Source organism: Dromaius novaehollandiae, chromosome 1 (genome assembly GCF_036370855.1).
Source record: "Dromaius novaehollandiae isolate bDroNov1 chromosome 1, bDroNov1.hap1, whole genome shotgun sequence".
In the NCBI taxonomy this organism is placed as follows: Eukaryota; Metazoa; Chordata; class Aves; order Casuariiformes; family Dromaiidae; genus Dromaius; species Dromaius novaehollandiae.
The window spans coordinates 11,288,079-11,305,874 of NC_088098.1; the positions used below are offsets into that span (position 1 = coordinate 11,288,079).

General features: G+C 35.5%; 1 protein-coding gene across 4 annotated transcripts in view; it reads left to right on the forward strand.

Moving 5' to 3' along the window:
* KMT2E (lysine methyltransferase 2E (inactive)) overlaps positions 1-17,796 on the forward strand; it is a 67,646-nt gene that overhangs the window by 40,734 nt on the left and 9,116 nt on the right. For 3 of the 4 annotated variants that reach the window (XM_026097619.2, XM_026097622.2, XM_026097620.2), the window contains 10 exons: positions 810-927; positions 1,058-1,167; positions 3,037-3,298; positions 5,342-5,440; positions 11,137-11,301; positions 12,322-12,627; positions 14,966-15,220; positions 15,427-15,571; positions 16,369-16,622; positions 16,766-16,822. In XM_026097619.2, coding sequence (XP_025953404.1) covers positions 810-927; positions 1,058-1,167; positions 3,037-3,298; positions 5,342-5,440; positions 11,137-11,301; positions 12,322-12,627; positions 14,966-15,220; positions 15,427-15,571; positions 16,369-16,622; positions 16,766-16,822 — 1,771 coding nt within the window. The remainder of the gene's footprint in view (positions 1-809; positions 928-1,057; positions 1,168-3,036; positions 3,299-5,341; positions 5,441-11,136; positions 11,302-12,321; positions 12,628-14,965; positions 15,221-15,426; positions 15,572-16,368; positions 16,623-16,765; positions 16,823-17,796) is intronic. The other variant, XM_026097621.2, reaches the window with a different exon arrangement.

The following is a 17,796-nucleotide window of genomic DNA, read 5'->3' on the forward strand; positions in this document are numbered from 1 at the left end:
GTGTTTGACAAGTTCTACCATCCAGAAATAATTCATAAGATAATGGTGAATATCTTCTCTTCTGTGAGAGAAGTTGATTTTAATTCCTTCAGGCCAAGAAAGATACACAGGTCAACTTGGGCCTTTCTACTGCCAGCTGCTCTAGCTGGTAAGTTACTGGGCAAAGCCAGGCTGCTGCCTTCTTTCCGTGTATTGTTCTCTGTGCTGTCTGCCTGTGAATTATGGGTAGTAGGAGCACAGCTCTCTGAGGACCGTGAAGTGCAAGGACATGCCTACTTTGGAAATTCCAAGAGGCCCGTTGGAGAAGTGAGAGCATAGAGATTTTGCTCAGTAAAGATGGAAGGGTTCCCGGGCACCTGTAATAGCATAACTTAAATCGCATCTTGGCAAAGTGCTTAAATGTTCCCTTTTTTCAGGAAAGCAAACTTTTTTTTAGATGACCGTGAGGCGCCTAAATTTCTGCCTCACTTCCGTTTTAGGACATGCCATAAGAAAATTTTCTTCAATGAAGAATATGAATGCTGTCTTCTGTGTTTCTTTTTTTGCCATGTTACTGTTACTTCCTGGTTCTGTGCAGAAAAATAATATTCAGGATTGTAGTTTAAATTTGAGGTATGCTGAGAATATATTTTGAGAATGTACCAGTTAGAAGTAGGAAGCTTTTAACACTAACAGGTCGTTCTTAAATTAACCCACAAATTCACTGTATCATGCCAACATCGTGGCACAAAGTTAACTGATGTGAAAAATAAGCTGTATTTAACATCTTGAAAAGGATAAAACTTTGTTTTTCTTCTGTCTTCTTTCAGGCCATACCCTTTCGTCTTGTTTTATTCCAAATTTCATGGGCTAGAAATGTGTGTTGATGCAAGGACATTTGGAAATGAGGCTCGATTCATCAGGCGCTCATGTACGCCAAATGCGGAGGTAAGCATATACATTGTTTCCCAACTGATACTTTGAGCACTTCCAACAATTTTTATACAGGTATCTTTTTAAAAAGAAAAATGATAAAATATTGGTGTATTATAACACAGAAATGCTTTCTTGGATATAGGTGAGGCATGTAATTGAAGATGGAACAATTCATCTTTATATTTACTCCATCCATAACATTCCAAAGGGAGCAGAGATTACTATTGCATTTGATTTTGATTATGGAAATTGGTAAGTGTTTCAGCATGCTTATTAAGTTGTGTTGTGATATATTCAGTGTGGCTTTGTCTTATGTCACTTACTTTCTTGTACGCTTTAATAACACAATGCTCCTTGAGTACATTCTTACAATGAACAGTTGTATATTAAGGCAAGGTTTTTTTCTGTATTTTTCTTAACGAATATCTGTTGCCAGTTTCAGCAATATTGCCCTTATTTATAAATGAATTGAAAAAGATACAAGCCTATAAATGTGAATAAAGATGTACTATGAAAATTTTTCAGTATTTAGGTGACACATAGTGTGAAGAACATAGTAAAAAAATATTTAGAACTGGTTACATCCTATTTGTTTCGGAGTTCCTCTGTAGTATAGCTTTAGGAAGACAGTTTCTGTGGAATTGAATTGTGAATTATGTTTTTGTTTAACATATAATTAACTGAATGCTTAGTGCCTTAAGTTGTATAGCCTGTCTATTACATGTTCTTCTGGATGTAACTACTGCTTCTTTTATGAACTGGGGAAAGTTCTGATAAACTGCAGTCTTGCCTGTAAGCATTGGTTTGAAATGGTAAAGGGAAATAAGAGGTTAAGTTGCACTCTTGTATGCATGAACTGTGTTATTCAAACACCTCTTTAAAATCTGATGGCAAAATAAGGCCTTTGAGTGATAAAATCTGGTAATGATTTTTCTTGATTAGTAGGAAATGTTCTAGGGTATAGGTACAATATGCAGGAACATTTAAGCTAATACTAACCTTGGAAACAGAAGCATTGAGGAGACTAGTTCTGCGTGTGCACTTGCTCAGGTCCAGAAGCAGTTTCACATCTTGCTGCATTAAGGTAATATGCTTTTCTGTGCTCTGCTGATAAGTCAGCTTGGTGCAGTGCTATGCAGACATGGCTTTACTGCTTCTGGACCTGAGGTGGCATGTCCATAGAGTATTGTCTGTTTTAATCAACTTGGGTTCTCACTAGCTCGAGATAACCTTGTAGTGTTACCTGTTGTAGACAAACTCTTGCATCCCTTACATGAAGGTGACCTGAGAAATTGTCCAGTTGGTAGGTTTTTGGTTTTATTATTTATCCATTTTAAAATATACAGTAGTTGTGTTAAGTGTCTGCACTTGACAGCCTATGTAAGTTGTAGCAGAATTGCACAAAAGTGTCTCTGGGTTCTTTCCAGTATGCTCATTTTGTGAATTTTGTCTTCCGTCTTTGCGTAAAACAAGAACCCTTTCTGGCATGCTGCCGGATAGATACTGCCAGAGAAATTATACAGGACTGAATTTGATGCATCAGATTGTATCAGTGAATGTTATATGTGTTTGGATGTAGCATCTTACGCTGTAATTGTTGGCCTGTGCAAATAGAACTGTGACTGACTTGCTTAGCTTGTATATACGTAGTCAGACACATACCTCAACTTGTTGGGAGATGCACTCTATCAGACACTGAACTACTGTGTTCTGTTTAAACAGGTATAGAATCCTCATATATAAGTGATTTGTGTGTTTTTAAAAAAACAAGCAAAAGCAATAAAGGGGAGGGGGTAATTATTGTGGTGGTTATACCTCCATCCAGCATATAGTCTTAGGTTTTTAAAGTTCTAGTCTGTTAAGCAAATACTAACCTTGAATTTAAAGGAATTCCAGATTGCAAACAGCAACAATTTCTATCAACCAGTAGCTGAGAATTTTGAAGTGTAACAATGTATATGTTGGTGAAAACTTGAGTTAACTGCTTTTAATATGATTGGTTTGCATTGTAGCAGATGTTTAATGTGAAATGTATCAGCTTCTGTGGTTTGTGTGGTGGTGAAAAATCTCATTGCTGTGCAACCTAATCAGAATTTGTCTTCTCGCATTGAATTTTTTTAGTAAATACAAAGTGGATTGCGCTTGCCTCAAAGAAAATCCTGAATGTCCTGTTCTCAGACGTTCTGAACCTACAGAAAACATCAATACTGGATATGAGACCAGGAGAAAAAAGGGAAAGAAAGAGAAGGATGTTTCAAGAGAAAAGGAGACTCAAAATCAGAACATCACATTGGATTGTGAAGGAGCAGCCACCAAAATGAAAATCCCAGATAATAAGCAGAGGAAGCTCTCTCCCCTCAGGCTGTCCATTTCTAATAATCAGGTATTGACAAAAAGTGATTACAAAAAAAAGCTTTTAAACATGAATACTCTTCTTTGTAGTTACTAAAGGAATTGTAACACATTATTGAAAAGGATTGTGTGGTTTTGTTAAAAATCATAATAATGGATAAGCTGTTTATGGTTTTTATATTAGTCTCAGTTTTTCTTAATGTCTGATTGGATTTAAAATACTTTTGGTTCCCTTGCCAGTTTTAGTTATGTATTTTTTTTCCTCTGAATTTCTTTGCAGATCTCTAATGTAAAAAGTCTCATGTCATATGCTTTCAGGATCTCCCAAGCCATCCTGGAGTGGCTTTTAGTTGGTTGCATAGGTTACTCATGAGCTTAATATTTTAAACATAGCATTAAATAGCCCTCCTCCTATAAAAAACAAAATTTCAGCCAAAAATATTAAGTGTTGGCTGTGCCTCTGTGTTGAAACAGTTGATTAAAAATTTAAATAGAATTTGAATAAGAAAAGATGTGTTTTGAACTGAAGTACTGATGATAGGTAAATGGTATGGTAAAGCTACCAGGTAATATACAGTGGTAGTCAATTTTAGGATGTGTCTTTTACTGTGTCAGTATGAAAGAATTAGTGAGAGAGATCTGTGAAATTGATTAGTTTAGTTTTGCAAAGCAGCTATTAAAGATAAAAGTATGTAACAGGAGAAGATGGTTACCTTGGTAACCATCTTTTTTGCTTTGGGAGAAAATAATTTAACTTTTTTCTGGTGAATCTGATGGTTTACAGTGATGATCTGAGGGCAGAGAGAGAGGCGCCATTTCAGAGTTCTTCATCTCTTCAAGGTCACTAACAGTGAAGGGAATATCATGAGAATGAGCATGTTGGCACCAAATTTATGTAGGGCTATTGAATTCGTTGGGGCTTCTAGCAGCTAAATTAATTAAACGCTTGGAAGTCTGTAAGGCATGGCATGTGACTGTTACAGGTGATGATCTGCAAGAGGTGATGTTCAGACTTTCTCATTATACTTGTGACTTCTTCTTTTTTTCTTTTTTTAATTTGTTAACTGGTATTTGGAACCTTCTCCTGGGCTTTTAATGTAATATACAGTGCTTATAAAGAACAGTCACAGGAGAACTTTTATTGTTATTTGCAACAGTGAACTTAAAGCAGTGAGAGTTGTGACAAGAGCAAAGCTGTTAAACAGTGCATCTAAATATAGAAGCTGGTCAAGTAATAGCTTTTCTTCTGTAATGAAATGTTAAGGTAACTAAATTGCTGTAAAGCACAGGGGAAAATGTACAACTGCTTTTAAGACAAATGTTAAGAATTTTGGTTAGTTACTTATGAAAAGGTAAAATTGCATGTAGGTCTAGTAAACACTTAATTCTTTTCAAAGTTACTGTTTTGTATTGCAACAGGCCTGAAAGTTAAATGATTTCTTCCCCCCCCCCCCCCCCCAACTTCCTGAAACATTATCAGTTAGTTAATTTCTGTGGTATGGCAATCCATTTAAACTCTTGCTCCAATCTGATGATAAATGTCACTTACATTAATATACACTTTTGAGCTGAGAACAATTTTATGTAACTGTTTATTAACATCTCTGACATGATAATATTCATTCTATTTTACTAAAACTATTGCCCAGGTTTTTTTTAATGGGTGTGTAATGTAAAGCTCCTAATTGTTTAACTGTCTTTTTAAAAAAAGTGGCTAGATCAGTGGCCACTATTAGTGTCTTGAAGATTCTTTTGGTCTAGAGGTTTATTTCTGATAACTTCAGGGGGGTGGGGGAACCCAAACCCCAAAAACTTCACTAAGATCAATATATTGTAGAAAAAAAGCACAGATGTGTGTATGCTCAGACTGGAAAAGATTTTGTCAGGTGGTTATATTTATAGGTTTATACAAGGATTCAAGTGGATATTGGCTTTTACATTTTTGCCTTGGTTTATCACCATGGTTGCTTTTGAAGTAGTGACCTTGAGGATACTTAGTTCTGTGTAGCTTTTAGTTTTCCCTAGTTTGCAAGAGTAGTGGAGCTTCTGTAAAGCAGTCATTTCCATCTTTCAGGAGCCAGATTTTATTGATGATATAGAAGAAAAAACTCCTATTAGCAATGAAGTAGAAATGGAATCAGAGGAGCAGATTGCAGAAAGGAAAAGGAAGATGGTAAGTTGGGAAGCAAGTAGCTGCTTAAAGTTGTCACTAAGGCTTAGTGACACCTGCTCTTCCCATGCTAATTGCTGCCTTTCTGTAGGCTTCTAGAATCTGAGTATATATGAAGTCAGATTGCTACATGAACTTCAACTTAAAATGCAAGGCTTGTTTGAATGAGAGCATTTCCATCTGGCTTGATCATCAGTTTCTGACAAACATGCAAATCTGCTTTTATTTTCAAATGTATATAACTTTCTATTGCCTTTACAAAAGACATTGTCTGTAGAAATTACCTAGACTTTTTTTCTTCGCTTTTATTGTTGCACACCATTTATATTGGCTGTTTTGTAGGTACTGTGGGGAGTCAGGATTTTTGACTGATTAATTATTTTTGAGTTCCCAGCTTACGAAGCCTCAGAAATCCTAATTTTCGGAGGTTGGTAAAATAATATCTTATGAAAGCTGGCATTTTAAAATGTGCTTTTGTGTTGGGCATTCAAAATGTGAGGTGCTTGGAATTGCTAGTTAAATTATAACATCTTGACCGAGGTATATAATGAAAATTTCTATTAATATTTCAAACACTTCAATTTTTTTTTATTTTTTTGTTCATGCTTTTTTTTCTGCATACTTTTTTTTTTTTTTTTTTTTGGAAAACCTTTTTCTAAAGCTTCACTGAAATGTATGTGTTCAAAAATGTTTTTGAGCATTTGCAGGTGCCAAAGCACGCATCTGTAATAAATCTGCTGAAAAGACTTGCTTATTTGGGTTCTTCATACAAAAATATATCTAGCACAGCTGTAGTGTGTGTATTAACTTAGTAGGGAGATATATAGTCTTCCTTAGAAATATATTGCAAGAAGACTCGTGCCTTTTCAAGCCTAAGAACCAAAGATTCTCTTGGCCAAAATTTTGTTATAAAGATATTGATTTATAGTTTAGCACTTTATATAAATATTATACATACTCATTTCTGAATGCTACCTCAGTTGTTTTAAGTAGCATGTCAAATTGCTTTGCAAGATTTCTTTTATTTGTATTTTATTCTCTTTTTAATTTCCATGACTTGTCTTAATGGTTACTGTTTATATAGCAATTTAGGCTTGAACCGGTATCTTGCAGACTAGTGTTCTCAATAGGTTCACCTTCTGTGAAGCTGTCAGCCCAACTGAAAGACTGTAAACAGCAACAGTACGATACAGATTTGGCAGGAAGTTACTGCTAAATCCACCAAATGAAAAGATTTTGATATTATAATTATAACAATTGAACTAAAAAATGAGAGGAAAAAATGCTGGGGACTTTATCTGGTGCTAAAATATTAAGAAAAATATCTTTCCTCACTTTAAGAACTGGGTGTTTGTAGTTTTGTAATTCTGTTGCTCTGTATTAAAAGTAACAGATTCTCTTATTTTGTACAGCCAAGCATAACTCCTGCACTTAGACCTGTTAATGTGTAAACCCCCTTGCATCTAGGTATATAATCTTAGTGGCTAAACTGAGGAGCAGTCAAGGTTCTTTCTAGTACTGTTACAATTCTCACTTGCTGTCCTGTGATTTAATATTTTTGATGTGGTTTTACCTGAACTATGTGGGCCTGGGTGGTTATGAGGCTTGACAAGAAAGCCAAAAATTTGAGAGAGAATGGGGGAAGGGGCAGAGAGAGGGGGAGGCCTTGTCAGCCTTGTTTGTTGGGTTAATCGGAAGCCCTAGAGAATTCGTTATCTTCTTTCTGCTATACAAATTTACATCGTTAAGCAATTTCACTCTTTCATCTTTTCTGAACTAAAGCTAGCTACCAGATGGCAGCACAGTGTGGGAAGCATAGATGAGAAAGGAAGGGCAGTTGGTTTTAGGGACAAGAGAATAATTTCGAGGTGTAGGGAATGGAGATTTTACAAAGAATTGGAGGTCGATGGTGGGAGGAATATGGAAACAAAAGGAGATCTAGTCCCCTTCTGTTGATTCTCCAACCTAAGAAATACTGTAACAAGCCAAAAGGAAGTTAACTCTGAATTTAAGATGCAATCCTTAAAAAAGCTTATTCACAGTATACACAAAGTACAATAAGGATATTATCTTTTCATTTTGCTTGAAGTTAGTCTGGTTTTCTTTCCTCATACTTTATTACTACTGCTTTTCAGTTTTTACACCTTCTACCTCTTAGTTCTGTTACCACTGCTTCACCATTTTCAAAATTTTACTTTTAGTGTCTTGACTGTTAATGAGTTCTTTGAACTCAAATCATCTTCAGTTCTATCCATGGGATCTGCAGCATTACTTAAACACTTTAACTATGTCTTTCACATTTATCTCATCCCATGCTGTCTTAGTGCAACAGTGCCTTGTCATTGAACTAGTGTGTGTGTGTTTGTTTTTCCCTGTAGAGGCTTTTAGGGTATGATCACCTGCCAAGATCCATGTGGTACATAAAGACTTTAAATGACTTTTAAAGGGCTGGTTTGCTACTTCATCAGCAGGCGCTTGCAACTGTGGCATCAGCCCTCCTGGTATGATGGCAAGATCAGTATTCATTTCTCTGATACTCTTCATTGCTCATGTTAGATGCCCTTTAAGTACATTTAGGACAAGCGTTCCTCTTACAGTGATGTTGAACACCTGGTCTCCTATTCAAAATGACATTTAGTCAATCTTTCTTTAGGTCTGTAGACATCAATCCTCCTTGGTTTTGACACCTAAAAGTTATTACAGTAGACAGCTGTTCCTTTGGTATTGTTTTAAGCTTCAAAAATCACATGTGGCAACAGTTTAAAGTTTTTATGACAACTGATTTTTGCACCTGTTTCTTTATCAGTGTAATTGGATGGCCTGTCAGTATAAACTGGTAGTTGATCTGCATTGCCTATTTGGCTGAGCAGATAATCACCATCTTCTTGTAATGCATCACATGCTGCTAGAATGCAAGGAGGTTTTGTTTTGTTTTGTTTTTTAATGAAGTCGGAAGGTAGATGGTGACAAAAACGAAGTTCTTCACGATAGGCAAAAACTGTTACAACTCACCGTTGGTATGCCCTGACTGTTTCTGGCCTTGAATTCTTTCTTCTTTTGGAATGTTTTGTGCTCATGCTATTTCTTGAGCTCTTGTTTAATGATTTCTTTCATTTGTGGGTTTCAGTCTCTGGAATACGCATGGGTTCTACAACTTACTCTTCTACTTCATGAAAGCATCATCCTTTGAATCCTCTGAATGATTTGTGTCACTAGTGCATAAATACTTTTCTTTTGATTATTTTCACATTTCCCTACATATTTTCTTCTTTTTCTCACAGTTGTTAGTTCTTTCTGCATACAGTAAATAAACATAAGTTTAAAATTTGCACTGTAGTTTCTTACACTATTTGGTACGTTTCCTTTTTCATTCATACCTCTCACCTCCAGATGATCTGCTGTTTCACAGTTCACTTAAAAGATTCATGGAGGCTCATAAAATTGCTAAAAATCACAGTGGACTCTTTGAACTACAGTATGTCACACGATGAGTGAGTGAGGAAAAATAGCAGTAATCACTTGATCTTGCTCTGTCATTCCTAGGCAAGCTTCAGGCTGCTTCAGCATATCTTTGTTCATTGTGAGGCGGACTTCCCTAACCCCAGATCATTAAACAGAGTTGTGTTAACCTGAAAGGATGAGAACCACTGCTTTTTGTGTGTGTTTGTCTTTCCTCCTCCTTTTTGTGTAAATGTACCAAACATCGCTATAAACTAGTGGATGAAAACTGTGTATCAGTTGTTATATACTGATTAAGCACATGTTTTTCCAGTGGTTAAACTCTGCTACTGAAAGTGCAGATATGTTCTCCAGTGTTAAACAACTTTTTGCTCTGCTCATTTTCTGGCTGTGACAAGCTTATTGATGTTCAACATTGTCTTTCCTCAGATGGTTGTATAATGTCCATGTTCAATCTGTTATTTCTCTTTAAGGCATGATGGTGCTAATTTGGTCAGTGACAGATTTGTCAGATTCGATTCATTTTTCTACAGTGTATTGTAAACGGTATGCTTGCTCTGTGGTAGGCCTGTCCAAGTAAAATTATGTTGAATTAGAATAGCATGTCCTATCAAACAGAACTTTTGATTAATAGGTTTGGTGCCACCTTGAATTCTATCTGCATCTGCTCGGATCTTACAAGAAATTAAGTGGGTGAGCGGGTTTGGGGGAGGGACGGGGCTGAGGCGAGTGCCTTCCTTTTGGTCTTCTCATTTCTTACAATTCTGTTAGTAGCAAAATCCATAAGACTTAATTTCTATCTCCATTAGACATCAGAAAGCAAAATCTATCTAAGTGTTAATATAGAATCTGAACTACCTAAGTGTTAATATAGAATCTGAAAAATTACGGCATGAGCTCCAGTATTAACAAGTTTAACGGTGTTACGTTGTGCATTTGAGGAATGGTTCTTTTAGAACATTGTGATGTTGACGGCAAGTTGGCCCTCTCTCTCTGTCTTTTTTCTTTTTCTTTTTTTTCTTTTTTTTTCTTGATACTTTAATGACAGTGATACTTCAGTTTATGGTGACATTTTATCAAATTTAAATACTACAGTTTTGTGTTAAGTGTAATGATTTCCCTTATGGCTACAGCAATTTCTTTTTTTTCTTTTTTTATAAAAGTGCTCTTTAAAATTAAAGACAACAACAACGAAAAATCTACTTTGTCCATACTAGCTAGTTTGTTAAAACACTATGAAAAATTATAGTGATGCTTAAACTTTTTAATTTTTGTGCTCGAAAAGGCTTTACAAAATAAAAATGTAAATTTCTTATCAAAGCCAAGTCCATATTGAACTTAATGACAGCACGATTGCCCTAACTGGTTGCGGATGTAGTTATTACTGTAGCTCTAATATGAGGATTACAGATATTTACAAGTTTGTCTATATTTCACTGAAGCTTGGAGGCAAATCTTCCAAACAAAATTATGTTCCTTTTTCATTCATATGGTCAATATACTTACAGGTAGTCTTTCTTTGATATAAACACACTGTTGCTATCAGTGCACAACTGGTGTCCCCTAGATGTTTATAAGAAAAGATAAAGCTTGTAATAGAAGTCCCAAATTCTGTGACTTCTGTACTGGCGTATGTGGAGCTCTCTGTGTAGATCTGTCTCTGTAGAAAGACTAGGATCTGAATTTCTGATGCACAGAAAATTTAGTTTCTTTGTGAGACCTAGTACCACCTTATTTTGAAATACTGATTTTTAGATGCTGGTTCTGATGTGGTTTGCAGCACTTGGAAAATGGGTTAGAGGATAATGGTATTCTGCATTTGTTACTGTTGGTTTTTGTTCCATACATTTGTTTATTTTTCATACCTTTCTGGTCATCAGCTTTTCATTGTTTTAAAATATTTTATATGCAAGAGGTGGCCTAGAGTTATGTGCCCTTTTTATGCTTATAGTCTGTTAGTTCTTTAGTAAATTACTGGGTTTTTTTAGCAAGTTCTTAGATCCAAAGTGGGACCCTCTTCTTGTTTGCAAGGGTTACTAAGAATGCAAGCCTTTCTTACGAAATCTGTAATAACTGCAATCTTTGCAAAATTTGCATTTTCCCTGAACTTTGCCTGAAAATCACCTGCATGTCAACATACTCTTCATGTTCTGAAGTACTTTAAGAAAGAAAAGAAAGATTTTTGCATTTGCATATGTGAAATTTTATGATCGAAACTTGATTAATATTAAATCCATCAGACGAGAGAAGAACGGAAAATGGAAGCCATCCTGCAAGCTTTTGCCAGACTAGAAAAAAGAGAAAAAAGAAGAGAGCAGGCTTTGGAAAGAATCAGCACAGCAAAAACCGAGGTTAAACCAGAATGCAAGGAAGCACAGATTCTCAATGACACTGAATTTATTCAGGTAATTATCTGGAACTTTGTTTTAACATTAACTTTTAACATGGCAATATTGATTAGTTAGGAAGTCAAAATGCACTGTAAGATGTAGGAAATACCCCCCCCAACTCATATATATTTGACCAAAATCTGTATAGTTTTCTGATGTATAGCAGTGTTAGCTCAAGGCTTTCAAGAAATCTATATAGAATTTGTTAATGAGGAATTTCAGTTACATGAGTTTATGCAAATGCACACATATGCACAACTGCTTTGTAATTCAGTCTCTCTTCAAAGTTCAAGATGGGAGGTGTTTTCAGGTGCTGATTTTAGGCAAAGGAGGTGGGGTTTCCTTAGGCACCCTCTATAACCAGTGGACCAGGACATGCTGCTTCAGTGGGTTCTTGAGGTTATAATCCTTTTTTTTTTTTTCCTTTAGAGAAACAGAATTACTAAGGCTTATTTGGTCCTGAATTGCTCTTGCAGAAGATATTTAAATTGTATCATATAAACAACTTATCCTTCTTGGATGCTAGTACACTTCATATGTAGAATTGTTACTCCTTATCTGGCAAATGCTCTCACTGATTCTTACTGTTCCATCTGTTTCCCTGGATGATGTATGTCAGCGTGTTAAGTACTTGTATGGCCATGGTAAATGTTTAGTTAACTATGGTGAATTACAAAAAGGTCATTGAACTGAAAGATGTTATGATGTAAGCAGCTGATTTCTAGTCCATAGATGAATAAATGTGGCATGGCAGTTCTTACACAGCTATACAGTGATCTGAGCAGTGATTAATCCATGTAAATACTCTGTCTGGCAGTGATGTATCAGGTGCTTGGGAGGAAAGTACAGGAAATCTTGTAGTCTGTCTTGAAGAAAGATAGAAATACTATCTCTGAAATATTTCAGTTCTAACCACGGAAATGAGATAGAGGCTTTTCGGACCTCTGAAGAAGGGGGAACAGACGATGATTTATTCTAAGTGAGGTACTTAGCTTTACCGATGAGATTTGTTTAGTGGACTTTGTTTTGTACCAGGAACCAGCAAAAGAAGAAACTGCCACCAAGCCTACCCCAGCCAAAGTGAACAGAGCTAAACAGAGGAAGAGCTTCTCTCGGAGTAGAACTCATATTGGACAACAGCGTAGGCGACACAGAACTGTCAGCATGTGTTCCGATATCCAGCCATCTTCTCCGGATGTGGAAGTGACTTCACAACATAATGAACCTGAGAATGCACTGGTAGCTGAGCCAGAAACAGAAACTGTTGTTACAGAAATGGTTACTGAAACAGAAGCTCCAGCACTTAATAAATGCCCTACTAAGTATCCTAAAACAAAGAAGGTATGTCTCAGGGGTGGGGAGAAGAGGATGGACTTAAACTATATAAGTTTTTTTAACCCTGTTAAAGATACTGATGCAGCAGTCTATATAGATAGAAAATAAACTGTTTTTTTCTTTAAAAATTACCATTATGTACCTACTCACTGATAAGAGATAAATAAGTTCTACTGATAGACGTAATACAAACCTTATTTTGGATGTTACAAGACTTTCAAAGCATATCTTTCAGAAATTTGGAACAAATACTTTTGAATGGAAATACTTTTATAAATGAACTGAAATAATATATGTAAACATACTTAGAGCTCTTGGGTGCTGGGGGGAAGCACATATGTTTGGCAAATACAAGTCTTTCCTTACTTTATTCATTGTATGCTTTAGAATATATTTTAATGGTAATGACCAAAATATCTCAATGGAAATTATTAACTTTTAGTATTTCTGTTCCAAAATGAGTGGATTTAAACCTTCCAAAAATTAACACACTTTTTAGGGTGGAGATTCTTAATTTGCATTAGCACACTGTTTCTAACAAAATACTAGAGTGTATTGCATACAGTTTGGAGAAATGACACAGTATTTAAAGGCATTCAGAAAAAATCTTCCACCTGCAAAACTGAATAAAATAGTAAAAGGCATGAAAAAAAATCTACAGACTGCATTAAAAAGTTCCATTTTATTCAGCATGCTTTACAAGTTCTTCTGAGTACTCTATTCACAGGTGTGAATAATTCAGAAGGTGGGGAAGGAAACAGAAGAAATACTGAGATACAGTACAGATCAATACAAGAGACTGAAACTTCTTGTCAAATGAATTAAGTGATGTAGAAATTACCATCTTAAAACAAACCCCCAAATATACTTAACCTACATTTTCTTTTTTTTCTTTTCTTTTTTTTTTTTAAAGAAGGCAGTAGAGTCATCATGTAACACTGCTTATTGCATCACTAAATTCTTACCAGAAGGGGGACTAGAATCTGCTCCTTCTATTTTTGTGTTGCATAGATAAATCAGAAATTAAGATATCTGAGAAGTCTGAATTTTATTATATATTTTTTTTTGTTCTATAATATTAAGGATATATGTCTTGTTGCCTTGTACCCAGTACATTTTCGGTGAAGAAGGAGAGTCCTGATTTAAAAAAAAAAAATTTTAAAGAGGTTTGTGAAAGACTAACATCTTAAAATTAAACGTGGTATGACATTCTATGACAGTCTGTGTTAAAGCCTTAATATTTATATGTGCTATTTTGGCAGGTCTTTATTTAATGTTTAACCACTGTAATATTTAGTGGGTTTAGATGCATAAAAGATTAAAAAAAAAAAAAAAAAAAACTCCCTCCCCCACCCCGTTTTTTAAACTTCTTGGATTGTCTTTGCAAATAAAACAAGATGTTGCATCCTGCTTTGAATTGGTCTTGAAGCTGTTATAGTGCAATGAATACTGGTATTTGTATTTCTTTTGTAAACACTTTATTTGGAAGGAATGGGTGCTTCTTGCAAAAATGATCACTAAAAGCGGAGAACCAGCTCCTAGCTGAGAAGGCAGACACTCTGGTTTTCCTCTTCAAGTCTCTTCATTGGAAAGAAGGATTAAATCTACTCGTTTTGAAAAGTAAAGAATTTGGGGGTGAATCTCAGAAGTGTTTAATTCAAAGACTTGTATACCTATTAGAGTTCAGTTGCTTTACTTCTGGTTCCCTGTTAGTAGGAACTAAAATCCACTGGCACTTTTTCAATGAAGAAGCCTCTTGAACCAGGTAGGAGAGAATATCCTTTTTTGATAAACGTGCCTTGGTAAATGTGTTGTAGTTTTAATATGACTACAACAGGAAAGAATGCTTAAGATGTCCTACCTGACACCTTAACTGAGAATCCTGACAGTATGGAAATCTGATAATGAGGAATTAACTTTGTTCAATTAAGATGTCACTATTTCCCCTCAGCTTAGGTGCTCAGGCTTGATTTTAAAATATATCCTGGAATTTTGTAACAAACTTGCATCATAAGTACAATCCATCTAGGCATTTGTGTAGCGTGTTCAGTGAGAATTAAACTAAATCTAAAAGGACTAAATTGTTCTCAGTTTATTTAAAACAAAACAAAACCTTTTGTATGCAGAGCAAGTCTACTGATTGTTTCTCTCCCCCATGCCCCCTTATCTCGCCAAACTGTGGTCTTATACTCTGACCCTTTGTATTCTTAAACTTGCAACCTGGGAACTACCTGTTTTCTGACTTGGGTAATAGTGGACTAGGTGAATAACTAAAGTAAAGACATTCCTAAAAGCTGCTTATCTAAACCTCTCATTAAAACACGTTTTCTTCCTTTTTGTTTAGCACTTGGTCAGTGAATGGTTAAGTGAAAAGAGTGAGAAAACAGGAAAACCTACAGACAGTCTTCCAGAAAGGCCTCTACGTATAACTACTGACCCTGAAGTTCTGGCTACTCAGCTGAATTCTTTACCGGGTCTCGCTTACAGTCCGCACGTATATTCTACTCCAAAGCACTATATTCGTTTTACTTCACCGTTCCTTTCAGAAAAGAGGAGGAAAAAAGAACCTGTGGAAAACATTACTGGCTCTTGTAAGAAGGTAATGCTTCCCTTCATTTAACCCGGTCTTGAAATGAAAAGCTAGTTTCTGATCGTTCCCCATACCATATTACTTAAAAGTAAGTCTTATTTATGGCATGAATCTGTGCAGAAAAAAGTTGTTTTGACAAAACGATTCTGTTATTTGTAACACACTTAGAAATGTTTATTTCTAACCTTTGAGTGACGAATTTATTTTTATTACAGCGTTGGTTGAAGCAGGCTTTGGAAGAGGAAAATTCAACAGTGATTGATAGATTTAATTCACCATCTCAAGAGAGATCTAGAAGCCCAGCCATCAATGGTGAAAATAAAAGTCCTTTATTACTGAATGACAGCTGTTCTTTAACAGGTGAAGCTTTTACTAATAAAATACATGAGTTATGTCAAAGCAGGTTAATATTCTCATATCTATGAAGGAATGTGTCTTTTAAAGCAATAAAATCATAAAAATCCCAGAGGTAGTTGAACCATTTTCTGATATATAGTCTTCTGGACAGTTGTTTGAAAGAAATGCTTAGTAGCATAGTGCTTTTTTCCTTGACCTGTAACTGATAGTTACAGATAAGTAACTGATAAGTAATAGCCATTTGTCATAGTGATTCTGTACAGATGCTTACAGTCATCAAAACACTGATCATTTTGAGTAGGAACATTAGAAGGTTAGGTTACAAGTTCATTTTCCATGCTGTTCTGTATATTCAGAATTCCTGTTAAAGTCAGTGATGCTGTTGTATGCAGCGGGGGAAAGCTGTATAATCTTTTAACAGTAGTACAAAATGGGAATATGCAAAAAACTATGGCAATTTTTTTTAAGGATATGGAGTATACTAGATGATTCTTATATACAATGCTGACTTGAATTTCCATTTTTGAGCTGGACAGTCTTAAAGATGCACAGAAGTTGACGCTTCCTTTTCTGAAAACTTCTTTGGAAACAGTGCTTCCCATCATCCTAGCATGGAAAATTTCAGATCTTGCTCTCTGTAGAATGTTTAAGAATTTATTTTTCAGGAAATCTGGCCTTGGAGATTTTTAAAGTGGAGTTGATAATTTTATTGCATCATGTATTTAAGAAACACTTTAAGTGATTACTGTATCTAGATCTCTTCCAGCTCTTTTTCTTTCCCCTCTAATTTTAATGTACAGATCTAACCACGCCATTAAAAAAACGAAGACTGTATCAGCTGTTGGAGTCTGCTTTCTCAGAAACGTCCACACCTACTCCTTCTCCATATGCCACACCAACTCATGCTGACATCACTGCCACAGAGCCATCATTGTTTGCAACTCCTCCTAGGATAAAAACGGAAGATGAAACTTGTAGAAATGGTTACAAACCCATATACTCACCAGTTACTCCTGTAACCCCATGCATACATGGAAATACCATGCACTTTGAGGTGAGATTTGTAGTGAATTTCAGTGTGTGGAGATACACCATTATAGTAGAAATCGGTATTTGTACTCCAGTTAAAAGAGGTGTTTTTCTGTGTTCGTCTAGGCTAAAAAGAAATTGACTCATAATTTCTTCTTCTTTGTTTAGAATATTTCGTCACCTGACAGTTCCCCAGAAATAAAAAGGCGAGCTTACAGTCAAGAGGTAAGGATCTTTGCAGAAAACTGCAAATGCTCACTTGTTCTCTTGATTTGATCTGTACAACTGGAATGTTCTTGGTTTAATGCTTTTCACCAGATAGTGTAAGTTTTCTGGAATGTAATGGGTGACTTCCCCTCTTGTTTTATTTGTTCTTTACTGTATATTTCCATTTTCCCTCTTCCATTTTCCATCTTAAATTGGTTCTTCTCTGTTCTTTTTCTGTCTCCCTTTAAAACCCTAATGGTTGTCCTTGACAAGCAATAATTACTGTAATTTATAAGTAAGTACAGAAAAACAATGCTGGTACTTTTAAATTTATGTTTATTCTACTCGTACCACTTCTTCTTGTTACCAGCATCTCTTAAACATTTTGGTTGAGCCAAGGTACGCTTAAAGTGAGGAAAGGTGGTAAATATTGTGTCAAGGGGGATTAGTTCAGGTACTGGAATGTGCCCAAACTATTTACAGATTGGTGTGCCTTGTTGCGCCTCACTGGAATAATTCTCATGGTTGAACCACTAGAGGGCAATCTTATCCTTAAGTACAAGAACTTCTGCAGTGATGTTTTTCTTCAAAATAGAAGAATAATGAAAATGCATTATGTAAAGCTCCACAACAATATATAACTTGAATTGTGGGTGATAACTACAAAATTTGCATTAAGATGTCCAACCATAAGCCTAACACCTAGAAGAAATAGGTGAAGTGGGTAACAGTAAAAATTTAGCTGATGGTATTTGCGAAGAGCTTCTTCTTGAGTCTTGCAAATTAATGATCCAAATACTCTCTTCAATGGATTAAATATATTTTTTTAAGTCAACATTTTAAGTGTTGAAATAACAGCAATTTTCCTACTGTCATAATTATGAATTGAATTTAAACATTGTTTTCAAATGATTGTGGTTGAATATTTTAGTGTTTATCGGATTCAAATTAAAACCAGAGGTTTTATATAGGAACTTGTCTTTCTAACAGAA